General features: G+C 62.8%; 3 protein-coding genes across 4 annotated transcripts in view; 2 read left to right on the plus strand and 1 right to left on the minus strand.

Moving 5' to 3' along the window:
• Positions 1–16,372, plus strand: part of GALNS (galactosamine (N-acetyl)-6-sulfatase) — a 26,567-nt gene extending 10,195 nt beyond the window's left edge. For both annotated transcript variants that reach the window (XM_026494596.4, XM_044382325.3), the window contains 9 exons: positions 858–924; positions 1,005–1,132; positions 1,450–1,589; positions 3,494–3,597; positions 7,426–7,562; positions 8,358–8,460; positions 11,758–11,879; positions 13,637–13,754; positions 15,562–16,372. In XM_026494596.4, the coding sequence (XP_026350381.2) occupies positions 858–924; positions 1,005–1,132; positions 1,450–1,589; positions 3,494–3,597; positions 7,426–7,562; positions 8,358–8,460; positions 11,758–11,879; positions 13,637–13,754; positions 15,562–15,648 (1,006 nt within the window). In that variant the 3' untranslated portion in view covers positions 15,649–16,372. The remainder of the gene's footprint in view (positions 1–857; positions 925–1,004; positions 1,133–1,449; positions 1,590–3,493; positions 3,598–7,425; positions 7,563–8,357; positions 8,461–11,757; positions 11,880–13,636; positions 13,755–15,561) is intronic.
• Positions 16,373–16,465: 93 nt separating this feature from the next.
• APRT (adenine phosphoribosyltransferase) lies at positions 16,466–19,211 on the plus strand. The gene is made up of 5 exons (XM_026494602.4): positions 16,466–16,952; positions 17,077–17,183; positions 18,271–18,404; positions 18,640–18,718; positions 18,809–19,211. Exons 1-5 carry the CDS (start codon positions 16,873–16,875, stop codon positions 18,949–18,951), a joined length of 543 nt encoding a protein of 180 aa, XP_026350387.1. The 5' UTR covers positions 16,466–16,872; the 3' UTR covers positions 18,952–19,211.
• A 514-nt stretch (positions 19,212–19,725) lies between these two features.
• Positions 19,726–24,379, minus strand: CDT1 (chromatin licensing and DNA replication factor 1). Its single transcript, XM_048223669.2, has 10 exons — positions 24,085–24,379; positions 23,327–23,611; positions 23,094–23,248; positions 22,317–22,514; positions 22,076–22,221; positions 21,841–21,941; positions 21,193–21,381; positions 20,798–20,938; positions 20,524–20,725; positions 19,726–20,056 (listed from the first exon to the last, which is right to left on the minus strand). Exons 1-10 carry the CDS (start codon positions 24,313–24,315, stop codon positions 19,893–19,895), a joined length of 1,812 nt encoding a protein of 603 aa, XP_048079626.2. The 5' UTR covers positions 24,316–24,379; the 3' UTR covers positions 19,726–19,892.
• Positions 24,380–25,511: the final 1,132 nt, after the last annotated feature.

The following is a 25,511-nucleotide window of genomic DNA, read 5'->3' on the forward strand; positions in this document are numbered from 1 at the left end:
CTTAGGGGACCCCGCGGCTTAGGGGACCCCTGCTTGAGCCACACCTGCAGGAGCTTTTAACCTTGAGAAGGTTAGGAATATGGTGAGAACCAAAGAGCCTCCCCGAACGAGGCGTGTTCACACAGCACGGTGTTCAGCTTCTGAGGTTCCGTTCCCGAAGCCATGGGCAACCCTGGGCTCCAGCTCCGAGGCCGTGTGCCTGCACCAGGCTGGCCTGTGGGCCGTATGCTAGGAGCTTCCACGGGAGCCGGCCAGGGGTGCTCTGCTGTCTGAGCCAAGTGGCTCCACATGTGCCCGTCTGGCCACGGACCTGCCTTCGCGGAGCCTGCGTCGTCGCCCCCACTGGGGTCAGGCCCTGGTCTGTCTCCAGCTTCCTTTGGCTTGATTTTCCTTCCTTCCTTCCTTTCTTTTGTATTGTTTCACATTTTCGATGGAAGTTCTGGTATATCACGGGCCAGAAAGCTCGGTCAGGCCCTTGCGTTTTCATAACAGCCTAGTTGAGAGCGCGTGCCCCGTCGGAAGTGCATTTCGGGGGCTCCGGGTGCCCTCGTGGTCAGCTTAGAGCACCTGTGCCCGTGAGCTGCCGCCGGCCCTGGGTGACCGCAGACCCGCCTCTGCCAGCCTCCCTCTGTCCTCGCACGTTGCTCCTCCCAGATTGGGGGGGTTGCCGTGGCGCCTGGTGCTCGACAGCCCCGTGACCTCCGGAGCAGTGCCAGCTTCAGCGTCGTTGACACGCGCATTCAACGTTTCCGTCTTTCTTGGGAACAAGGCCCTAACTTCGCCTGTGGAATCATGGAGAAGGAGGCTTTCTTGGCCTTCTGAAATCTGATTTTTGTCTGGGTCTGTGTTGTTTTTAGATATTATGAGGAATTTCCGATCAATCTGCGGACTGGGGAGGCCAACCTCACACAGGTGTACTTGCAGGTGACGGAAGTGTGGGCTGGGCAGGCCCGGGTGGGGGAGGCCGGCCGCCAGGGCACACGAAGGTAGCGTCTTCTCCTCAGGAAGCTCTGGACTTCATGAAGAGGCAGCAGGTGGCTCAGCGCCCTTTCTTCCTCTACTGGGCCATCGACGCCACTCACGCACCTGTTTATGCTTCTCGGCCCTTCTTGGGTACCAGCCGGCGAGGGCGGTGAGTCCTTGGTCATAGAGACAGGGACCCCCACCTGGAGGGTTCAGCCGTGCTTGATTACTTCCAGGGACGGGGCACTCAGTGCCATTACGTCTTCAGTTACCCTCACAGAAAGAGAGAGCAGCACCCGTGCTTCCCCAAAGCTGTCCATCAGCCCGGCCTTTGTGAAAGGGTTGCAGTGGTGTAGTTGGTTCTGTCCTGGATTAACTCTGGGAACCGGACTTTTCCTCCCCTCTTGTTTGAATTCAGCCAGTCCGGTGTGTTGTCCATCCCCAAAGTCGTGACTTCACTGCTCCCTGATGCCCTTTCTCCTGTAGGTACGGGGATGCTGTCCGGGAGATCGACGACAGTGTTGGGAAAATCCTGAGCCTTCTTCGGGACCTGAGGATCACAGAGAACACGTTTGTTTTCTTCACGTCTGACAACGGCGCTGCCCTCATTTCTGCTCCCAAACAAGGCCAGTGTTTCAGGCACCCTCGCCGCACAGATGGGGCTGTCCTCGGGGCACTGGAATGTCAGGCTCCGTCAGGCCACTCAGCCACCCTCGGTAGAGTGTGACGGGGCCGGCCTGGAGCCCCGTCCGATGGGGGAGATGCCTGCTTCCTTCCTGGACCCTTGTCCAGTGGGAACAGACCGGGGGGTGGCCTGGGCCCAGTCACACAGGAGACTGGCAGGGGCGACCCACCAACACCCACATTCCGTGGAGCACTCTCCAGCCCTGGAAGTCTAGAGCTTCTCCCCACCTCGTGGGAAGTGGTGTCTAGGAGGGCAGGGGCCTGGCCGCCGCCCCAGAGTGCTGGCTTGGCCCCAGGGAGGGGTCCTCTGCAGGGCTGCGAGCCCCTGGGGCTGCTCGGCAGGCTCTCAGGCTGTTCCACCCTGTGTCCTGTAAGGCCCCGCCACACCGTGGTGGCACGTCTCTTTGTCCCATTTTCCTTTAAGGTGCTGGGGCTTCAGCAGGGTCCTGAGTCACTCAGAGGGCTCTAGAAGGAAGGCCACGGGGAGCAGGAAACCCCAGGGGGACAGGCCTGGGTCAGGAGGTACTGGGGGAACCTACAGTTGGGGGGAGCTCCTGCAGCTGCTGTTCCGGGGGGCAGATGAGCTCAAGCTGAGAAGGAATCACGTTGGTGACAGAACAGTTCAGTCTGGGCCTGGCTGGTCCGGGGCCCCAAGGGGGCCATGGAGTGCCAACCCCCGGCTCGTGGAGGGACCTCGTCCTCATGCAGGCTCTCCCCGTACAGCTGATGGTCCCAGAGGGAGGGCGGGACCCTCTGTCTCCCTCCCAGCAAAGGCCCCCGGCCCGGCTGGGTGCTGCTGTCCCTGCTGTGCCTACCCACCTTGGCGCCCCGAGAGCCCCCCGATGGCCAGCCCTCGCTGGGACCACCAGCCTCCCAGGCCTGGGCTTCAGTGTCCCATCTTCATGCCTAAAGTATGGAATGGTTCACACGCACGAAATCCACACACCTAGTTGTGAGAACGCAAATCCGTATACTCGCCTCACAGCCTGCTGCATAGTAGACAAGCAGCGGCCCCTCGTCAACACCTCAGCCCCGTGACGCCCCCGGAAGGAGCTGTGTCCATCCTCCTCGCTGTTCCCTGCAGTTCACTCGCGTGTGCGTTCCATCTGTGCCTGCTTGTAGCCCTGACGCGTCCTTCGATGGTGCTCTTCCCTCGGGCTCTGCCTGCACTAGCACATGGAGGGGGGTTCCGGTCCCGCGTGGGAGCGAGAACAACACCTCTCCCATTTCTCACGGGGGCCGGGGTTGCGGGAGCCCCAGGCAGCCGGCGCTGGCGGTGGCAGGCCACCGTGTGTCCTGCTGAGGGACCTTGCCCTGGGCTCTGGGAGCAAACCAGCCTGGCTGGGGCTGTGTGCCCTCCGACGCTTCCCACACGTGTGGTTCCGAGCGGGACTTCTCCGAAACACAATCTGCCCCCTCCCCCATGGAACACCCCGCCAGGGGACCCAGGAGTGGACGCATTTAGTTAGACTCCCAACCCCATATACACGGGACACTTGAGGACGCTATGTTTAAGTCACATGGTCCCTGCAGGCAGCCGTGAACCCCACTGAGCTACTCTCCGGGACCTGTGTTGCGGCTCTGGCTAACGGCAGTGGTCACGTTCTCCATTTCTGAGCGGTTGCGCTGCCTTACAGACACAGCGTTACTGCCAGACCAGCTCCAGGCGTTCTGACCTTGAACTTGAGGCCTGAACTCTGTGGCTGGTCCTTTCAGCAGCGTCACCCCTGAGGGGCCAGGAAGGTGTGACAGACGGACCCCTCCTAAAAGCGAGTGGCCAGCTGGGTGGGTGCCACCCTGGGGACTCGGGGTAGGCGTCTGATGTGTGACAACTCTGTGTCTCTAGGTGGTAGCAATGGCCCCTTTCTGTGTGGGAAGCAGACCACATTCGAAGGTGGGATGCGGGAGCCTGCGATTGCGTGGTGGCCTGGGCGAATCCCTGCGGGCCAGGTGAGTCACGCCGGCTGCTCGAGGAGGTGATAACTCCCAGCTCCTCCACACCACGAGGAGGCTGGTGAAGGGCAGATGGGGCAGGCACCGGGACATCAGGGGTGGTGTTAGCAGCTGCCATCAGAATACGAGGCTGCCTTGTCAGTGAATGTGGCAGTCCTGAGTTCAACTAAGTTAAGCAGGTTTCATTCGTGCAGGACTTGTCAGAACCTTAGTGTGCTAATGGACATCACGAACACCTGGAAGGCACAGGGCATGCTGAGTTTCTAAGAGCTTGTTTGGCCATAAAGTATGTCTCCCAGGCCACTGGTTCCATAGGCGCACTCTCAGAGATAGCAGCCCTTTTCTACCCCTCAGAGCCCCTTGCTTTGTCCCTCCTTCCACCAGGAACCCACAGGCAGGGTCTTCTCTCACGGGGCATCTCAGTTCAGACTCCTGATAAATACGGGGTGTCAGGGCTAATGTTTGGAAATACTCCTCTTGTGGTCTTTGAACTGGTCTCTCCCAGAGCATTGGCACGGCGCGGCCCTCATAGCAACACCACGAGGGACATCGATTCCCCCATGGTTTCTGTCACAATTGCCATACTCAGTGGCTCACACAACACCCTCGTCCACTCAGGCTGGAGGTCGGGAGACCGGCCAGGACTCGTGGGCCAGGCTCACAGTGTCCCAGGGCTGGTCCCTTCTGGAGGCTTCAGGGGACAAGCCGTCTCCTCGTCTTCCCCAGCTTCTCGAGGCACCCACAGCCCCTCTCTCCATCGTCCAGGCCAGCAGCGGCCAGTCGAGTGTCACCTCGTCCCTCTAACTCTGGCCCCCCTGGCCACTGTCCATAGTCAGTACCCTGTGGTGACCCTTGTCCCTCTGACTTTGGCCTCCCAGCCACTGTCCACGGTCAGGACCCTGCAGTGACCCTCGTCCCTCTGATCTTGGCCCCCCGGCCACTGCCAGGGATCCAGGATCAGCTCCTGTTTTAAGGTCAGCTGCTTGGCAGCCTTGATTCCCTCTTTGCCATGTAGGGAAACGTTCATAGGGTCTGGGGATTGGGACGTGGACCTCAGTGGGGGTGCGTATTATTCTGTCTGCCATCACTATCACCACCACCATCATCATCCTCATCACCACCATTATCACCATCATCATCATCACCATCATCATCATCACCATCATCGTCATCATCACAACCATCACCATCACCACCGTTATCATCACCACCATCACCGTCGTCATCACCACCATCATCACCATTATCATCATCACCATCATTTCCCTTGCTATCATCATCCTCATCACCACCATTATCGCCATCACCATCATCATCATCACCATCATCATCAGCACCACCATCATCGTCACCATCATCACCATCATCGTCATCATCACCATCATCACCACCATCATCATCATCCTCATCACCACCATTTTCACCATCATCATCACCATTATCATCATCACCATCATTTCCCTTGCTATCATCATCCTCATCACCACCATTATTGCCATCACCATCATCATCATCACCATCATCATCAGCACCACCATCATCGTCACCATCATCACCATCATCGTCATCATCACCATCATCACCACCATCATCATCATCCTCATCACCACCATTTTCACCACCATCATCACCATTATCATCATCACCATCATTTCCCTTGCTATCATCATCCTCATCACCACCATTATCGCCATCACCATCATCATCAGCACCACCATCATCAGCACCACCATCATCGTCACCATCATCACCATCATCGTCATCATCACCATCATCACCACCATCATCATCATCCTCATCACCACCATTTTCACCATCATCATCATCACCATCATCATCACCATTATCATCATCACCATCATTTCCCTTGCTATCATCATCCTCATCACCACCATTATCGCCATCACCATCATCATCATCACCATCATCATCAGCACCACCATCATCGTCACCATCATCACCATCATCGTCATCATCACCATCATCACCACCATCATCATCATCCTCATCACCACCATTTTCACCATCATCATCATCACCATCATCATCATCACCACTCCCATGCCACATGTTAGTAAACTGTCACCCAAGGAGAGGAAGTCCCTTGTCAGGACCACTAGCTGTCAGGTGGCAGAGCTGGGAGCAGACCCCAGGCGTGGGGCATGAGCCCACTCTCCTCCCCTGGCTCCCCCCAGCTTCTCCTTCTGAGACAGTCTCCATGGGGACCTCTCTCCCAAGGGAAGGCCCCAACCTTTGGGGCCATCTTCCTTCACCCCCTCATCTGCCTGGCTCCTCACCCCTCTGGGCCCTGCTCCCTGGAGGAGCGAACGTACCGATCAGAGCTGTGCGGCCTTCCCTGCACTGCGTCCCACAGCACATGCTGAAGTTGACCCGACAGGCTCTGAGGCCTGTGCCCTGTGATGACCCTGGGAGGACTTTATGTAACGTCTCCGTCATCTGCCCCCCCATGCCTGGCAGGGTGACTGTTTCAGAGTGGAATCTTGGAAGTCATGGTGGCACCAGAGGGACTCCCATATGCCCACAGCAGGCTGATGGCTTTTTCTTAAAGGCGTTATGCATGTTGAGAGTTTCTGTCCTCCAGGAAGTTTCTCTGTGTGCCCTCAGCTGTTCTGTGCTGATAAGAACATCAGATATCCTGTCCTACCCCACCATGCCACCCACACGACAGTCTCTCCTCCCTGTTTATTTTTTCTAGGTAGTGAAAATATTTGGATTTCTTGTTTTCTTTTTCTTTTTTGTCCAAAAAAAGTGGCAAGGGAGAGAAGCCAGGACAATAGTGCCATTGGCCACCTTCTCCCCTCTGCAAACCTTCGCAGAAGGTTTAAATCAAACGTGGCCTTCCCGTTCCCCCACACTGGGCTGCAGACCAGCGATGCGAGCAGCCATGGCCTGTGTACTCCGTGTCCACATGGAGTTCTTCGTGTCGGGGGGAGTGTCACGTGATCCCACGGTGGCTCTGAGGAGCTCCTGGGGACTGGGAAGCCATGGCTGGAGGTCCCAGCCAACAGCGTGCACACAGGGGATGCCTGCCTCGCCAAGCCTGCCCACAGACTCTCTGGGCTTCCCACTGACCCAGCTCCCACCCCAGATCCAGGCCACGGACGCTGCGTGGCGGGATGAAGGAACCCTGTGGGCTCCAGATGATGCAGAGCCGCGTGCGGAGAGTAGACGTGTACCCCGGAGACCAGCACGCGGCCCTTTGCCAAGAGCGTGCCTTTCCTTAGGCCCGTCTTGCTGGTTGCGTGGAGTTGCACCATTCAGTTTGGGCCAGGGTGGTCTCTGGCATGACAGTTACCTGTCCCGTCCCCCCTACTCCCGTCGGCCCCAGCCAGCTGCCCCTCCTCCGTGCTGCTCCGGGCCTCGCAGGTCTTCTTTCCACCTGTGCTCTTACCTGATTTGGGAAGTCCACAGTGGCTCAGTGTTACAATATTGGTGACAGACGGGCTTGGGGTGCCAGCTTCAGCAGGCCGGACCCCGCTGGCATCCTGCTGCACCCTCTTCTCATCTCTGCCTCTTTCTGATTCGTAGTCACCACAGAAATGAAGGCTCAGAAATTGCGGGTGGAACAATTTGAATGCCCACTTGGCCCTGAGCTCCCAAAGCCACTCTTCCAGGGAGAGGGCTCGTCCCTCCCTCGCGGGGTCCTGAGGTGCGAGAGTTAGTGTGGCGGCCCCCCACGTGCCAGCCTGACCCTCAAGGACATCAGGGGCTCCAGGACAGACTGGAGCTGGGTGAGACTGCAAACGCAGGGCCCAGAGGAAGGTGCCGGGCCAGGATATGTGCACCTACGTCCTGTCATTTCAGGTGAGCCACCAGCTGGGCAGTATCATGGACCTCTTCACCACCAGCCTGGCCCTCGCAGGGCTGGCACCGCCCAGCGACAGGGTGATCGACGGCCTGGACCTGCTGCCTGCCATGCTGCGGGGCCAGCTGACAGACAGGTGGGTTCCAGCCAGGCACTGGCCTCCTGGCACCAGGTGACAGAGCCAGGCCTGGCTGACAAAGCAGTTTCCTCCCCCAGCTGGCTCAGGGCTGGGGGAGGGCTTGAGGGGGCAAGAGCCCTGGGGCTCCGAGACCATTCCCAGCACCTGGGGCATCAGGGCACATCCAGGCCCAGCGCTCGGGGTGGAGGGGCTGCGGGAGGGAGGACAGACTCCTGCCCGAGTCTCCAGCCGTCCAGACCCTTGGAGCCCAGCCCCGTCTTGGGCCCCACTCCTGCCGGATCCGTCATGTCCGGACTTAGCTTCTCCCTGGCTTGAGACCAGCCGCTGTTTTGCTCATACAAAACGAGGTTCGTGGGCTGCTCTGAGGGATGTGAATTCTGAAACGCTAAGTGGTGTAGCAGGGGGAGCAGCCCCGCTGCCCTCAGAGCTGCATGCAGCCTTGGCTTTAGGGCAAGGATGAGACGGCATTGTTAGGTGTTTTCAACATTGTCTTTTCGTCTTGAACCCTGGACAAGAGCTCATTTACTGGGGGGCAGGGGGTGCAGGTGGTGGTGGTCTTAGCAGGCTGTCTGCCCGGAGATGAGGGCCAGAGCCACTCTCTGCCTGCTGCCAGCTTCACCTCCAGGGCCAAGAACCAAGGGACTGACCATGGGCTCACCTACTGCAGCCTGTGGACCTGTTTACCCTTGTGCCCATTGTGAGCCCAGCAGGGTCATTTCTGTAACATTTCAGCATAACTGTGTGCCCGCAGGTTTCTCATGTCTCCTGACCCTTTCCCTCCCTTGCTGACAGGCCAATATTCTATTACCGTGGCAACACGCTGATGGCAGTCACCCTCGGCCAGTACAAGGCCCACTTCTGGACCTGGACCAATTCCTGGGAGGAGTACAGACAGGTAAGGGGGCTTGGGGTGCCGTGCACTCTGCACCCCCACCACCCCACCCTTAGGAGGACACATCTGGACAGAGCAGGCCAGAAGGTGGCCAGGACCAGAGGCCTCTGCGGAGGGCTGGTGGCCACAGGGCTCTCGTGCTTGCCACCTGACTTGTGGGCCTTCAGACTGTAGCAGCAGCCCCCAACCTCTTCCAGAGCACTCGGCAAAGGGCATGGCAGATTGCTGTCCCCTGGTCTGCACTCTTAGCACTAGACTCCTCCAGGCCCCCCAGCCCTCCCAGCTTGTGTCCAGGGTCCCTGCACCTGCTCTCCCTCCCCGAAGGTGAGCCTACCCTTTCTTTAGGTGCAATCTCAGCCATCCTGAGCACCTGGCCTCCAATCATCTATTAGGTAGGGCTGCATGTGGTTTGCCCTTTAGGTTCTCGGAGGCTAAGAGATCATGACACCCAAAAACCCAGAGCTTGGCCGTGTGGGCTTGGGGGCAGATGTGTGGCCTCACTTCTCCCTCCCAGGGCCTTCTCCGGCCCCACTGTCAGCTGCCCGAGAGTTCAGGTGGCACAGGAGCAGCTGGCGTTCCAGAAGCCACCCCTCAGGCCTCCCTGTGGCTCCCTGGCCCTGCAGGCTCTCGGGGCCTCTCGGGGCTTCTCGGGGCAGGGTGCAGTGAGGGCTGACTCAGATGAGCCCGTCCCAGCACCCCCCCCTGCCCGGGCCGAAACCCAGAAGAGCTGGGGGAGCTTCTTTAGAAAGGGTTTCGGGAAAGTCCAGAAGGTCCTGCAGGTGGGGCAGCTGCCTGCCTGTCCTGTCCTGTCCTGACCGAGTTTACCCTGGGGCGGGAAGTATTGGGAGAGGCCGCTCTGCTGTGGGCGGTCCCCCCTCCCAGCTCAAGGGACATGCGGCTCCCGCTCCCTCAGGGTGTCTGTTGGGCACAGCTTCTGAGTTTTCAGGAGATGAAGCACATGCTTCTTTTCTACCCTGTGTGTGGAGGTCAGGGGGTCCCTCCCTGGGAGGCAGCTGCCCGGGAGGGTAGTGGGCTCACCGTCAGGGCTGCCCACACAGCTGTTCCGATGGCCCTTCTCCCTCCAGGGGTCAGTATGGCCGAGGGAGCGTGTGAGGGTGGGAAGGGCCCAAAAAGTAAGGGCGACAGCATCCCCACACCCATCGGCCGCTCACACAAGCACCAGGGGGATGGCAGGCCACCTCTTCCAAGCCCTTCCAGACAGCTAACACGCTAGGGGCAGTTTTGTTCAGAAGCCACGTGGCTGCCTGGCTGGGGCCACACAGCCGGTCCCGGGCAGGCTCCCAGCCTGAGGGAGAGGCCTGAGGGTGCGTCTCAGCTGGGGTGTACAGGTCGGTGGTCCCTGGCTTGGGGAATCGCCCCCATGGACCCTGCTAGCTTCCCAGCTGTACTCTTGTCCCTGGGGCCCGGCCACATCCCAGGTCAAGCTTTTCCGTTCCCCAGGGCTGGCTGAGCAGGGAGGGCAGAGGAGGAGGGAGGGACCAGCTTCCCTGTGCCAGCGCAGGGCTCAGCGGGAGTGGGGTACACGTGTGCATGTGACCGTCTGCACTTCTGGACCTAGCCTAAGTGCAGGCCTCCAAGGGCCAGGGCTGCGGAGGGGCAGGTGCACTCTGCTCCCCGCTCTGCACACAGTCCTGGGCTCCCAGGGGGAAGGGGCCAAGTGGGGCTGGCCCGGCTGTGATGCCCCACGGGCACGGCCTCCCTCGGGACAACAGCCGTAAGGGAAATCCTGTGCTAATTAGCAGGGTCTTAATTAAATAGCGCATTTGATTTGCATCCAAATGAGGATTTGTGTGTTCTGTCTAGACCATTAGCTGCCAGCATTTTCGTGCTAGAGGTAGTGGGCTCTCCCATTGTCGAATCCACCTGTGATCTCCAGCACTTCTCCCAGAAGGTCAAGGGTCACCCACTTTGGAGCCCACTTGGGCATCCATCATTGGCCGCCCTCTCCATCTGTGATCCTCCTTAGTTTTCCAGCCGCTGACTCGAGAATCTCAGCTCAGTGCAGATAAGTGGAATTTCCTGGGTTCCTAACCTCCCTGCTTTACTGAAAAGCAAAATATTACCTGGCCCACTGACCAGCTGTCTGTGGCAGACACGGCGGGGGGCGGGGGTCAGACACGGGGGGTTGCCTGTCAACCACACTGGTGCCTGCAGAAAGCCTTCCAGTTGCTTGTGGTTGAGAAGCGAGCGGCCCAAGTCAGTCCCCAAACCCCCAGTTCTGGGGTTCACATGCACAGGTCATGCCACCTCTCCAGACACTGTAAGCCATGTCCTGTGTTGGCCGAAGACTGGAGCCAAGCTGCTTGTGGGGCCCTGGGCTCATTGGGCCGTCAGGATTCCTTCGGGGTACAGCTGGCTTCTCTCGTTCCCAATTCAAGGAGTCCCGCAGCCTGTGAGCCTTGGGGACAGAGGTCCAGGCCGTGAGTGCAGCATTTTCGGGAGGGAGCCCAGAGCCATCCCAGCATCTGAACGGTGCTCACGCCACACGCTGACCTCCGAAGCCGAAGCTGCCCCCATCCCAGAGGAGCCCTGAGGGCAGAGGCGGCCTGGGGAGGGTACAGAGCTGGGCCCATCTGGGGGGCCGGGGCCACACGATCTGCTTTCCTGTGTCCTCGACCAAGTCAGCAGTAGCGCATTTCAGTCCCTGCTGTTCTGGGCATCCGGGCCGCCGCCATGGGCCTCTGTCTTAGCCTGGCCTCCGGGGCGGCCCAGGAGCCTTCAGGGAGCACTGAGCACAGCAAGGCCACAGGAGGCCTTTGTCCAAAGACTGGCTGGGGAGGCTTTGCCCTAGAAGCTATGAGACGGGCTAAAAACAGTTTATATGTTTTTTTTGGTGGTAGCACTTTTTTTTTGTTTTTTTGGTTTTTTTAACATTTTGTTTTTAAACAAATGTCTGCACTCAACTTGGGGCTCAAACTCACAGCCCCGAGATCAAGAGTTACATGCTCTACCGACTGAGTCAGCCAGGTACCCCTAAAATATTTGAAATAGATTCATTTCCCCTCCCCCCAAAAGTACAGCAGGGTACAAAAAATACAGACATGATGGCTCCGTGTCCCTGAGGCCAGGGACGTGGGAAAGATGCCATCCTACAGGAGGCCCGTCCTCCGTCGTGCTCAGCCCTGGAACACCCACTCGTGGCGCTCCTGGGATGCGGCACGCCGGAACGCAATGCGCCGGCCTGCCTCGCAGAGCTCAGGGCCACTGCTGTCAGGGCTCCCGGCGCGCGTGTGCAGACACACACACAGCCCTCACTGCCTTCCCGGCCTCTCGTTTCAGGGCATTGATTTCTGCCCTGGGCAGAACGTCTCAGGAGTTACCACGCACACACAGGAGGAACACACAAAGCTGCCCCTGATCTTCCACCTGGGACGAGACCCGGGGGAGAGGTACCCCCTCAGGTGAGCCAGGCCGCGGGGAGGCCTTTCGGCTGCAGAGAAGATGCTGGCCAGGCCCGACCAAATGCAGGCACTCACCGGGGCCTGGGTGTCACCAGAGAGCCCCACGTGCCTCTTGAGCTCTTAGAGACGCATGAAAGCACAAAGAAACGCATGGGGGCCTCCTATCCCCGACAGGTGCTCCAGGCCCGTCCTCTGGTGTCGGCCGCGGCAAACTGTGCCGTGCGTGGCCTGCTTTCCTCGGGTGCTCCCATCTGCCTGCCATCTGTCTCCCTCTCCCACGGGTCCTTGTGACCCCCACCCTGAGTTGCCTTCAGGGATGGCTGCAGTGGGGGATTGAGGGTCTGGGCGTGGGGTAGACGAGAACCTCTGTGCATGGCAGGCAGCACCAGCTTGGAGAGATCCACCCTGGGGCTCCTCCCAGCGAGGCTCTGGGGTGGGGCCTTGCCATGCCATCCAGAGCACTTGAGACGCTTCCCGGGGCCTTTGTCCAGCTTAGAGGCCCAAGACCGTGGGAAGGAGCCATATGTGCCTGTGCCCACACCCACCAGAACCTCACATGTGGTCTTACTGGCGGTAGGGACTTTGTAGGGTAATTAAGGTGAGGGTTGAGATGAGCTGGCCCTACCTCCAGTGAGAGTATCCATGGGAGACACGAGAGGGGATGCAGACGCAGGGGAGAGGCCACATGAAAACGGAGGCAGAGATGGAGGGACCCAACTGCTAAGGGACCCTGGATCCTTCCAAGGGGGTGCATTCCTGCCTGGATCTCAGACTGCAGCCTCCAGAACTGGGTCTGAGCCCCAGTCTATGGCCATTTGTCACGGAGGTTCCAGGACACTCAAGTGGGAGCTGGGAGCACCTTGCAGTTATCACCAGCCACAGGTTTGGAGCCCAGGACCACGTGCAAGTGGGGTTGGGGATCAGGCCAAACCAGGGGGAGGCTGGGAAGAAGCAGTGTGACCCCCCCCTCTTGCCCCTGGAAGTAACTTCAGAGCCAAGACCCAGCAGGACCATGGGAGCGGATGGCAGGGCCCGATTTCTGGAGGAGCCGCCTGCTGCCTCTCTGCCCACTAGGCTTCCAGCAGCCTGACTGGGCCCAGGGTCACCCAGAAGCTACACATGTCCCTGTTACACTGGTGCCCGTGCTCCAGACAAGGAGACCAAGGCAGACCTTGCCGATGAGACTGCTGAGCTTAGCTTAAGCCGGTCCTTCCCAGTGCATTTGGTCAGAGAATCGTGGAAAGACGTGACACAGGCCTCGAGACCTGCTTGGAAGAGCTTGTCGGGGTGTGTGTGGTGAGCTCAGCCTGCACAGCCTGGTGGAGGGCCTGAGCAGCAGGGCTGACATGGGAGTGCCACAGTTGCGGATCCAGAGACCGTGGGGAGCAGGGCAGGACCGGCTGCTTCTGCTACACAGATTCGGGCCGGAGGGACCGAGAAGGAAGGCAGCAGGAGCCTGCAGAGATCTGAGTCTGCTCGAGGGCGCCCGTGACCCTGACGGTGCCCTCGGGGGTGCTGGCCAGGGCTCAGGCCCTGAGCAGTGAGGCAGGAGTCATGGCTGCTGTGCTCCTGGGGTGCACCCCTGCCCCTGGGCAGGGCCCTTCTGCGCACACAGGGGTAGAGGTGGGGTCCGCTGGCTGGTGGCTTCATCGGAGGGATCCCTCACTCCCCAGGCACCTTCCTGACCTTCTTGGGTGGCCTACCTTGTGGCCTGCCTGGGCCTCCCTCCCTCGGTGACCTGGCACTCTTGCCTCTAGCTTTGCCAGCACTGAGTACCTGGATGCCCTTCGCGGGGTCACCCTGGTCGTCCAGCAGCACCAGAAGACCTTGGTCCCCGGACAGCCCCAACTCAACGTGTGCAACCAGGCCGTCATGGTAAGTGCTTGATACGCCACGGGCTGCCAATGCTGGGAGGGTGTCCCTAGGGCCACGTGACCTCTGCACACCCCAGACCCTCACCCACATTCTCGAGCGGGAGCTGTCTGGGGTCGCAGAGTTCTGGCAGCTGAGGCAACCATTGGGCGGTGTGGCAGGACGCCAGTAAACAGCATCCAGAAGCTGCTGAGGCCACAAGCCGGAGGCCACTTCCCTCCTCCTGCCCCGGCACAGACCTCACAGGTGTGGCAGGGGATCGCTTGGTGCCTCTGCAGGTGCGAGATAAGCCACTCCTACGTGGGGTGTGGACACGCTGGGCTGATGGCCTGAAGGTCCTGTTAGGGATAGCCGTCCTGGAACCCTGCGGGGACTTGCCTGCAAGTCCTGTCCCTGTAATTGAGCGTGCCTGTGTGCACCCTGCTCCACAAAGATGGGTGATTGGGTATCCCAGTGTCAGAAGCTTTGGCCGCACCCCAAAACCCACCGGTGGATTTGAGAGTCGCTGAGCACGGTTGAAGCTGCCACTGGAGCCCAGCCTGCTGGGAGGAGTCAGTGTGGCGTGGGGGGGTGTGCCAGGGAAACAGAGTCGGGCACTCGGAGCATCTTCCTGGCACTGAACATGATCATAGGCGGGCAAGGCTGCCTCGTTAGCCAGGGCCGCTGTGGGGGTGTTGTCCACGCCTGGGGCTTCGTGTCCTCAAGCTGCCCACAGAAGGACAGTCAGAGCAGAAGCCAGCAGGGCCGCCTCCTTCCCTCGGAGGGGTGGTCTGCCTTCTGAATTCACAGCACTGGAGCACAGAGTTCCCTGTGTCAGGACCACCAAGGTGCCTGGGGTCCCGGGAGCCTGAGAGCCCCCATGCCCGCTCCAAGCCCCGTCTTTAATCTTTCTGTGAAAGCGAGCTGTCCCCACCCCCAGCATGCCCTCCGTCAGCAAATATGTGGTGCCCGCCCAGGCTGAGGCTCCAGGTGGCAGCGTCCTTTCCCACCACGTGGAGATGTAGCGAGCGCGGGGGTGGAGGGACCTGGGTGGGGCATTGCCGCAGCTGGAAAAAGTGGGGGACCAGTGCCCCCCTTCCCGCAAATCCCGCAAGTGAACTGAAGGCAGACCAGAGTATTGTGGACCAGCATCTAGAATCGTGGGTGCTGGCTCTCCCCAACCCCCTAGACTGGCAGGCTGGGCCCACAGTCTGTATTCTGCACACACCCTGTCACTTTGCTCTGCCTCCGAGGTTGAGAGCAGCTTCCTTCGCCAAGCCTGTCGTGCCCCAGTGGCCGGCCCCACCCTGCACGGGCAGCCAGAAGCCATGTGATGCCATCCTGGGCAGGAGAGCCCTTCACCCGGGGTTCTCACTGCCCTTGATATTCTGATTCAGCAACAGCCTGTGGTGCCCCCTCTGGGGGGAGTGCCCCCACGCTGATTCTGAGTCTCTCTGCCAGGGCACAGGGACACCCCGTGGGCAGTGGGAGGACATAGCGAAACAAGGAGGGCTCCCTCCTCTGGGCCAGGAGAAGTACGGCCATACAGAGCAAGTGTGGGACATTCACGTGCCACTGAGACAGGGCGGCTCTCCCCCCAGCTGACGATCAGAGAGCTTTCAGTGGATGATCGCGAGCAGGCTGTGAGGACCCTCGTGGGTCAGCCCCTCTTGAAATGTGGCGCTGCAGCAGGGCCAGTGGGTGGCCGACCCGCCACGGCTAGTCACGCCCTGAGGCCAAGGAGGAGATGGGGCGGGGCAGGAGTCTGGCCACTACTGAGCCCAGACGTGCTTAGAGTAACTTCATGTTCTCTCTTGACTCTCACCGGCAGAACTGGGCGCCCCCAGGCTGTGAAAAGTTAGGGAAGTGCCTGACGCCCCCGGAGTCCATCCCGGAGAAGTGCTCCTGGCCCCACTAGTGCCTGCGGGCAGGAGAGCTCTGGCCTCAGGGCCGCTTGTGCTGGAAGAGCCGCAGTTGCCCTCTGCCCTCCACACCAGACAGACCTCATCTGCAGCCAACAGCAAGACCTGCAAGGCTTCACGTGCCAAGACCTGGCCCTGGTGTCTTTCAGGCCTCCTGGCCCGCCTGACCCTGCCACGATGACCCACAGCCTCACAGCCCCAGAGCTGAATGCTGGCCTACCCCAGGGCCCTGCCTCCATGGCAGGATCCAGAGGACGTGGCTACGACCCGAGTCCCGCTGTCATGGTTGGACGTGCCAATGCTGTATTGGCCCCTTGGGCCTGTGCAGAGGGTCCCCCTGCACCCCACCAGGGTGCGGTTGTGAACGTGGAGGGGGATCCTGACGCTGGCCGAGGAAGGCCTCCCTGGTCCTGTGGGGAGCTTCGATCTTCCACCTTCCTTAGGGATCCTATCCCCTTGCCCTGTGGGGCAAGTCGGCGCCTCACGGCTGCCCTGCCGACCCTCCTCCGCTGGGCTCCTGGTGTGGCCCAGCGCCAGGAGCCTGAGCAAGCGGGTGTAGACTCCAACCTCGTCGTCCCCACCCGGAGGCATGTGTAGCCGCCTTCCGTGGAGGGGGTTTTCCCGTCTCTGCGGTGATCGTGACGCCAAAGCCGCACCGTTGTAAGACTTGGGAAATTATGAAGGAAAATTTTAGAATAAAGGAATGGGCATTTGGGTGTTTTTTAAGAGCTACATTTTGCGGCAGTCGACGGAGGGGGAGGGGTGCGCTGGGGCCGCCGAGCCACCGCCCACCTGCGCAGACGGGGCGGTGCTCTCGGTGGCCCTGGCCCTCCTTGCTCCCAGACTGTCCCGGGCCCGCCACTCCCCTCCAGGCCCCGGCGCCCCCGCTGCTGCCCGCGCGCGCCCGCCCCTGGGGCTTTCTCCGGGAGCCCGGCCGGGCCTTCGGGGACGCCGAGTTCGCGCCCAGGGCGCACGCAAACCACCCCTGGCGGGGACGCGTTTCTTCAGGGTACAAAAATACAAGCGCGCCTTAACAACCTTGGCACCTAAGATTCGATGAAATACGGTAGTTCCTGCAAGCGGCTGTGGGCTTACCCCCACCGCCCGGCCCCGCCCACTGGCGCGGAGCGCAGGCGCAGAGCCGCCGGCCCCTCCCCAGCGTGCGTCCGGTCTCTTCGCTGAGCTTCGCTCCCGGCTCGCCGACACGCGCCGGCTGCCCGATGGCGGACTCCGAGCTGCAGCTGGTGGCGCGGCGCATCCGCAGCTTCCCGGACTTCCCCGTCCCGGGGGTGCTGTTCAGGTGCGGGCGGGTGGGACGCGTGGGCCGCGCGGACGGACGAAGGAGCGGGGCCCCGGAGGGCGGCGGCTCGGGGCGGGGCCCAGGCCCGACCCCTGGGGTCACCCGGCCTGCTCTCGCGTATCAGGGACATCTCGCCCCTCCTGAAGGACCCCGACTCCTTCCGCGCCTCCATTAGCCTCCTGGCGAACCACCTGAGAAAGACCCACGGTGGCAAGATCGACTACATCGTGGGCAAGTGGAGGGGGCTGGAGCCTGAACCCCAGGGGGACGCCGCCCTCCCGGGCCTCCTGCCCGCCCCCTGCCGTGCCCTGGGGTGTCTGCGGAGGCCCCGGGAGGCCGTGTGGTTGGCGGGGTCACTGGGTTTGCGCTAGGCCCGGAGGGGGGGCGGCGTGTGCGCTCCTCTCCCCCCGAGAAGAGCGGACACAGGACGGACGCCCCGCGTTTGTTTGGGGGGCTGGGGGCGGCCCTCAGGGGACACGCTGAACGCCGCACGGGTGTTTGGGTGGTAACCCTTGGGTGGGTTGTAAGGATAGACCCGCTGCGCCCCACGTTGCAGCCTGAGGGTGGGTACAGCTTTGGTCGGCGCGGCCGAGGGCAGGGTCGTCCCCCCCCAAGTTCCTGGTCCTCGGCTCCGGACACGTGGCACTCCGCGGCTGAATTTCCCCAGGGAGTGTCTGACCAGAGTCCATTGGGCCAAGAACATGGGGGTGCCCCTACAGTGTGTACTGACTGAGCCGTGGGCCAGGCCCTTTGTCCCCAGCGGCACCTGGGGGCAAACACATGCAGACCTTCCTCGGCTCCTCACCGCCCTGAGCGGCCACACCTCCCCACTTGGCTGAGTCCCCCAGGGGGTTCCTCCCAGAAGCCCACCCCCCACTGGTCTGGGTGGGATGGGGACCATGTGCTGCTGCCCCTTCTGGGTAGATGCTGCTTTTAAGGATAACAAGAGGTGTCTTGAGTCCGTCCCATAGCCCCTGCTAGCCCGGTTACGGGCTGGCAGCAGCGCTGTGGGGAAAAGTTAGCTAGCTTCTCTGAGGCCACGCAGCCACGGACACGCCCGGGCGTCCAGGACACACCTGGTCGTGGGCCCCAGCCCCCAATCTCCCACCTGCCAGCACCCAGCTGTCCCTGTGCAGGGTGGGTGCTCGGTCAGCGTTCGTGAGAGGGTGGATGTCGTTGGTCTCTTAGCTGGAGCCAACAGAGCTAGGAGCCTGTTGTCACTGGAAGGGCTCCGTGTCACCTTCCAGCACTGGCCCACGGGGATCTCATGCAGCTGTGCGACACAGCTGCCCCTTGACACCCCAGCTCTCGCCAACAGGCCTGGACTCCCGAGGCTTTCTGTTCGGCCCCTCCTTGGCCCAGGAGCTTGGCTTGGGCTGCGTGCTCATCCGAAAACGAGGGAAGCTCCCTGGCCCCACTGTGTCTGCCTCCTACACGCTGGAGTATGGCAAGGTGAGTGGGCTGGGTGCCGCCACCTTTGACCCTTGGTTCCCCCGAGGATGGCTGTGGGTCGAGTGGAACTGCCGTGGTTGGTGCTCGGACTCTTGAGACACCAGGCTAGCTCACACAGCCAGGAAACCGCTGGGTGGGTTGAAGCTGGGCCCCAGACTGTGTGGCGTCCTGTCGGCGTCACCTCCCAGGCCATTTCCGGACACATGCAGACCGTGTGCCTGCTTCCCCTCTGCAGGCTGAGCTGGAAATCCAGAGAGACGCCCTGGAGCCGGGACAGAAGGTGGTCGTCGTGGACGATCTGCTGGCCACTGGCGGTAAGGGTCGCCCCCTGGCCAAGAGGGCCTAGTATAGGGCTGCATGGGCCTTTGGGAGCCTCGTCACCATGCCGACCCCCTTCTCCCCAGGAACCATGCGGGCAGCGTGTAACCTGCTGGGCCAGCTGCAGGCCGAGGTGCTGGAGTGCGTGAGCCTCGTGGAGCTGACATCTCTGAAGGGCCGGGAGAAGCTGGCGCCCGTGCCCTTTTTCTCTCTCCTGCAGTTTGAGTGACTCTGGCCCGGTCTTGGCAGGAGTTCCAGCCCAGTGGCTGGCTACTGGCCGCCAGGGGGCGCTGGCCATCTGCCTGGACTTTTTTTTTTTTTGGTAACGATTTTGTGCCTTTCTCCGGTGCCTAGGCCACTGTCTTGGAGTTCGTCCTGTGGGCTCTGGAGGTGCCAAGGCCTGGAGCTAGCAGTTCAAGCTGGGGCTCAGCTCCAGGCCCCTGCAGGTGCACTTACACTGAGAGGAGCGAATAAACTGCTTTGCTAGAACGGCTGCTCTTGGTCCAGGTGCCAGGGTGGGATCTGGGCCTCGGGGCCGGGACCTGCAGGAATCCCCCGGCAGGCTGCGTAGGCCTGTCTGCAGCACTGTGTGGTTCTGTCCTCACAGAGGGCAGACGGGGGACTGGTGCTCCGCAAACTGCTGTTCAGCTGTGGCTCTAACAAGTCACGTCCCGGCCCCTGCGGCTTCTAGATGCTGGAAGTGACCATCCATGTGGGTGGGGCTGGTTCCTTCTGGGGGCTCCAGAGAGACCATCTCCTTGGCTCTCCCGGCTTCTAGAGCCCATCGCACCTGGACTCAGGGCCGGCCCTCCATCCTCAGGCCAGCGGCTCACCACCCTCCAGACTTGCAGTCTGCCTCCCTCTTACAAGGGTCCAGTGGGGACGCCAAGCTCACTGACCATGCAGGGTTTCCACATGGACGTCCAGGAGGCATTCTGCCAACCACCTGACCTCCTGCTCCACTTCCCTACACCCCCAAACACAGCAAAGACAAAGTCCCCAACAGAAACCACTTTAATGACGAAATGCTGCACCAGGGGAGGCGTGCTGCCCACACCGGCCAGAGAGCCTCGTGGGAGTTCAGAAGGCACAAAAGTGCATTGTGTTCCTAAAGGAAGTAAAACAGACGCAGCAGGCCGGCCAGGGACCCAAAGCCCATGTCTGCGAGGCTCACAGCGCCGCCTCCGCATGGGCAAGGCGGGCCAGCCGCGTGATGACACCTGCCAGGTCAGCAGCCTTGTCCAGCTTGACGTAGGTGTCCGTGCGGATGCGGTGGAGGCTGAGCCAGTTGGGCAGCAGCTCAGAGATGAGCCGCACGTGCTGCTCCATCTCGCCTGCAGACGGGGGGGGGGGGGTTGCGTGAGGCTGGGGCCCACGCCCATGCGAGTGGGTGCTGACCGCCCTCGGGGCGGGTGTCCAGGCCCTGTCAGCAGGCCTTCCTTAGGACCAGCCCTCCCCCTCTCCCACACACCCACCGGGCCTGTTCGTGCCCCCGAGAAGCAGAGAGAGCAGCCTTGTCAAGGAGCTGACCCCCCACTAAGCTCCACACCAGTCCCAGTCCCCAGGGAGGAGCTGCCCTGTAGCTTGGAGGGAGCCGACGGCCCCGTGGAGCCCTGTGAGGGGCTGAGGGGGACCAGCTGGCTGGGTTGTGTGCGTAGAGGCTCGAGAGGTGACCTCGAGGGCACTGCGCCCACCCGGCACACACCACAGACACGCCACACATATGGGGAGCGGCCAGTCCACGGTGCCCATCCTCATCCGGGAGTCGGGGACATGGGGAGGGCCCGGGCCCCGCACCTACCAGGGCTCATGGCCACCACGTAGCTGCCCGCCATCCTGCTGCAGGCCGCCTCCATGGTGAGCGCTGGCTTGCGCTCTGACACAAAGACGCTGCGCAGCACACGGGCCAGCTCGGGCAGCCGCGCCAGCCGCTGCAGTCGCTGCTCCTGCTCCGGCCGCCGCGTCATGTGCGCCAGCTGCTTCTGCGCCTCCTTGCACCGGATCTGCCGCAGGCCCGGGAATCGTCAGCGGACAGCCCTTCCCGCCGCCTCCCTGCCAGGACCCCAAACACTCACCCTCTCCAGCAGGTCCTGGGACACCCCCTTCAGGGCTGCAGGGGGAGTGGCCGGCGGGGTGGCCGGCAGGGCAGGGTTAGGGGACCCAGGGCTGCTGGGCTTGGCCGTACGCAGAGCCAGGTCACTCAGGGCCTTTTCCATCTGGGGCAGGTCAGAGGGGAGAAATGAGAAGCCCTCCCTGCACAGGAATTGCTATCTGTCCAGCCCAAGCACCCTGCGTGTCAGGGCAGGCGTTCGTGGCCCCAGGGCAGAACCCACCAGTGGGCACGCTGTGAATGAGGGGAGGGCACATCCCCCACTCCCACCACCCCCGAGGCACGTGGCCAAGGATGGAGCCTGTCAGGTGCCCATGTGGCGGTCGGGCTGCCCCGCCCCAGCATCCCTGACCCTCTCACCCTGGGCGACATGAGGCTGCGGGCATGGGCCAGCACCTCCTGGGCGGTGGCCAGCTTCTCCGTACTGGGCGGCTGGGGCAACTCAGCCGGCTCGATGTCAGGCACTTCGTCCACATTGAAGCGGGGGTGCCAGTGTGTCAGCTGGTCCTCGGGCACCACCATGGGAGGGTTCAGGGAGGCCAGGAAAGCCTGTGTTCGAAGGAGACAGGGAGTGCCGGGTGACCCTGGGCACATCTGCGTGGGGGCAGGCAAGGCTGTTGGGCTCCGGTCCCAGCTGGGCGACCTCGGGCAAGGTCCTGCACCTGAGCTCCACATGCTCAGCTGGGCCAAGGGCAGGACACAGCAGCCGCCAGCACCCACAGAGCCCGTCATGAACCTCGCAGGGACTGAGGCTGCGATGCTGGGCTCCTCCCCTCAGCTGGGGGACCAGGACCAGGGCCCCCGCCCGGCCCGCACCCTGTAGGAGGCCATCTTCGGAGGGGCTCAGAGAACTCTAAAGGTCAGCCTCCCGAGAGGGCCCGTTTCCTGCAGATAAGACCAAGCTAGGACAGGGATGGCTCGAGCCCTGGAGGAGGGCCCAGAGGACAGGGCAGGCTGGGGAGATGCTTCCTACAAGGGCCAAGCTGGCCATCTCGGCCACGCACTCACCCTGTGGTGCTCACGGACACGCTCCACCAGATTCTGGCTGAAGACCTGCCGGCGCTGCAGGAGGCACGAGGCCGTCAGCTGGGGGGCCGTGCTGCCGGTCTCTGTGGGCAGAGTTCAGGCCTGAGCCCCCGGCCCCTGGAGTGTGAGGCCGGGGACCCAACACCTCACACCCCTGCTCAAAACCGTGTCACGGGCGGGGAGTCGAGCTGCGTGAACTCCGCCGAAGCACACTCACCCTGGTCTAGCAGCGGCTCAATGGTAAGCTGGTAATCAGACCGCTTAACGCCATCCTTGAAGGTGGGGACGTTGCGCTCCTGGCGGAAGCGGTAAGAAGTAGGGTACACAGTTCTGATCTGGCCCACGTTGCGCTCCTCAAAGCGCCTACAGGACAAGGTGCTGGGGTCAGAGCGCGCTGGGCAGGGCACACGGCCGATGGCAGGCAGGGTGCGGCCCCCCTCCCGCCTCAGGCCACTCACTTGCACATCATGTCCTGGACGCCCTGCTTGACTTTGGCGAAGGTCACGGTCTCGGAGCGGTTGTAGAGCATGCCCACGATGGTGTCCATGCTGCGAAACATCTCCGCCAGCACCTGGTACTTGTAGGGCAGCACGAGGCTCGGGGGCCCCGGCTGGGCCAGGGCATGGAAGCGCTGGTAGGCAGGTGCCTTCTCTCCACTGCTGGGGAGGAAGCCAGGCGTCGGGGGAAGCACCAGAGCCACACCCCTCCCACACCAACGGCAGGCAGGCAGCCAGCACGGCCAGGGAGACCCCAGAGCTGGGGCTTGAGCACCACTCCCCTGGTACACCGCACTCCAGTTCCCACAGCCCCTGCACACCCCGTGCCCCCATCACGAGCACGGCTGGGGTTGCAGACAGAAAAGCCTAGCTCCAAACCTAGCTCTCTCATGTCTTGCCTGGCCACCTGGGGGAGTCCCTGGCCACCCCCAACCCTGGCTCCCTCATCTCTAAGAGGCACGAGGTAACCACAGGAGGTGGGGAGGACGGACATGGCTACAGGGGACAAACACCCAATAAGGCGAGCCGTTGAAAATTCACAGAGGCCCCCGCGGCAAGAACTGGCATGTCTCACAGATGGAGGCCAGGGTGCGGAGCGAGCCAGTGCCAGGGCTGGGATCCGAGAGCCCCATCAAGTGCACGGGGTCCATGAAAGGGGCAGCCCCTGCCTCTGCTCAGCCCTGTCTTCCCACCAGCCTTGCCTTTCCTCCGGTGCCTGACCGCCCACCCAGGACTCACCATGGCCCTGCTGGCTGCCCCTGGTCCTCTGGCACGCTGGGTTCCCCAGCATCCTTCCTCTGGGCACTTGCCCTCAGCTCCTGGGCCCGGGCCCCAAGCTCCCGTGCCCGCTGTAGGCATGACTTGAGCTCAGAAAATATGAGTTTTGAGGAGGCCTGTGGACACAAGATGCCATCAGCTGGCCAGTCACACCCACAGCACTCTACCCCCCCCCACCCTGGGTCCAGCCTCACCTTCTTCTCCCTGGTGGCCAGGCAGGGCTGCAGACCTGCTGAGAGAGGGGTCTGCTCTGGGGAGCCAGGGGCAGCCGGGTCCGCGGGAGCAGCAGGGGCAGCGGGGATAGCCCGGGCAGCTGGGTCCGCGGGAGCAGCAGGAGCAGCCGGGGCAACCGGGTCAGTGGGGACAGCCGGGTCAGCGGGGACAGCTGGGTCAGCCGGGTCAGCGGGGGCAGCCGGGTCCGAGGGAGCAGCAGGGGCAGCTGGGGCAGCTGGGGCAGCCGGGACAGCGGAACTTGAGACCTGGCGGGCAGGAGGCCAAAGGTGAACTAGTGAGACACTGCGGTAAGAGAGGGATTCCTCCCCAGTGAGCTAGAGTAGGCGCTGCTGGGGGCACCGGTGGAGGTTTTCGCCGGAGCCGAGCCAGAGGGGCGGGGCCATCGCCTGTCGGTGCTTCCCGCTCTTCCCGGGCCCGACCCCCCGCCTGGCCTCGCCGGCAGACTGGACATCTACCAGCCCACTGAGCCCTGGCCCTCCTACGGCCCCTCCAGGAGCTCACTACAGCACCTCTGCGACCTCGCTGCGGAGCTCCGTGCCTGGTTCTCGCGGCGGCCGCAGCACACCTGCCCCCAGCCGTCTGCGCTGACCGAGCCCCAGGCCTTCTCCACTGTCTCCGGCAGCTGTTCCGGGCCTGTTCTCTGCACGGTGCACTGTCGGCAGCCAGCCCCCCGGTCCGCGTCCCCCTCCCCCCGACCCGGCCTCAGTTCCCCCCTCACCGTGTCGGCCGGCAGCCGCAGCCTCCGGCGCGCGGGGGGCGCGGGGTGGTCGCGCGCGGGCTCGGAGGGCGGGCGGGCGCGCTTGCGGCTGCCGCCCGGCGTGCGGGCCGAGGCGCCGGACGCGGGCTTGGCCGGGCTCGGGGTGCTCCAGGCCGGCTTGACCCTTTGCGGCGCGGCGCGGAGCCCGGGGCGGCGGCGCGCGAAGAAGTCGGTGAGGCGGGGCTGCGCCATGGCGGGGCTGGGGACAGGAACCGGGTACCGGGCGGGACGGAAGTGGTGCCGCGCTCCGCGCCGATTTTCCCGCCAAGCCTGGCCCCGCCCCCGCGGGCGGAACCATCGGCACCGGGGGGTTGGGGGCGGCCGGGAAATGGACGCGCCCAGGCGCATGCGCGCTGACGCTCTAGGCGGCGCCGGCGCGCGCATGCGCCGCAGCGCGACTCTCTCCGCGGGATTCGGAAGGTGGAAGAGCTCGTCGTGGGCGGGACGAGGAGTCGGTGAGGTCCCTGCAAGAGAGCGATACCACGCTGCTTCCTGCGGAGGTTGACAGCAGTCACCGTGGACGCTGGCCCTCTCGGCGGCGTCCCGGGGCAGGGTCGGCAGCCAGACCCCGGAGTCTCTCCGCGGGTGCGAATTCTGCGTCAGGGAGGCTGTTGTAGAAGGAGTGGCTTTCGGGAGGGTCAGGGGTGTGTTAGCTCCGAAGGGGCCGCGGGACGCTGCTGCGGGGGCCTGGGGCCGGGGATCCTGCTGCCGCCGGGGACCCTCCGCCGGGGACGCGGGGACGCTGCTGCGGGGCCCTGGGGCTGGGGATCCTGCTGCCGCCGGGGACCCTCCGCCGGGAAGGCGGGGACGCGGGGACGCTGCTGCGGGGCCCTGGGGCCGGGGATCCTGCTGCCGCTGGGGACCCTCCGCCGGGAAGGCGGGGACGCGGGGACGCTGCTGCGGGGCCCTGGGGCCGGGGATCCTGCTGCCGGGCACGCTGCCTCCGAGAATTCTGTTGCCGGGACCCACGGAGCCCCGGGGTGCCCTGTAAGGGAGCCTCTCGGTGGGGGAAGGGTGCCCGGAGGCGGCAGCTCCCGTCGGCGATGAGGGCAGCGGGCAGCTACGCCCGTGCTTGGGGAACAGCAGCCGCCCAGGGAGCAGGGTGGAAGGTGGCAGCCGGCGTGTTTAAGGCTAGGTGTGTGACAGGTTTGTGGCGGTGTGTGCGCTCCGGGCCACACTCTGGAGGCAAGCATTGACCTCCGTGGAAGTGCAGCTCTCCACATTTAAACTTGCTATGCGTTACAGGGGGGAGATGTGCAGGATTCTGGAACTCCGGAACAGCACACATTCGAGGCACAGCCTCTTCATAAGACCAACGGCGGCAAGGGGACTTTGTAAATCTTCCAGCTCCTAGCTGCTCATCAGGAGGGAGGTCGCCATCTTCCCTC

This window comes from Ursus arctos, unplaced genomic scaffold, assembly GCF_023065955.2.
Source record: "Ursus arctos isolate Adak ecotype North America unplaced genomic scaffold, UrsArc2.0 scaffold_19, whole genome shotgun sequence".
Taxonomy (NCBI): domain Eukaryota; kingdom Metazoa; phylum Chordata; class Mammalia; order Carnivora; family Ursidae; genus Ursus; species Ursus arctos.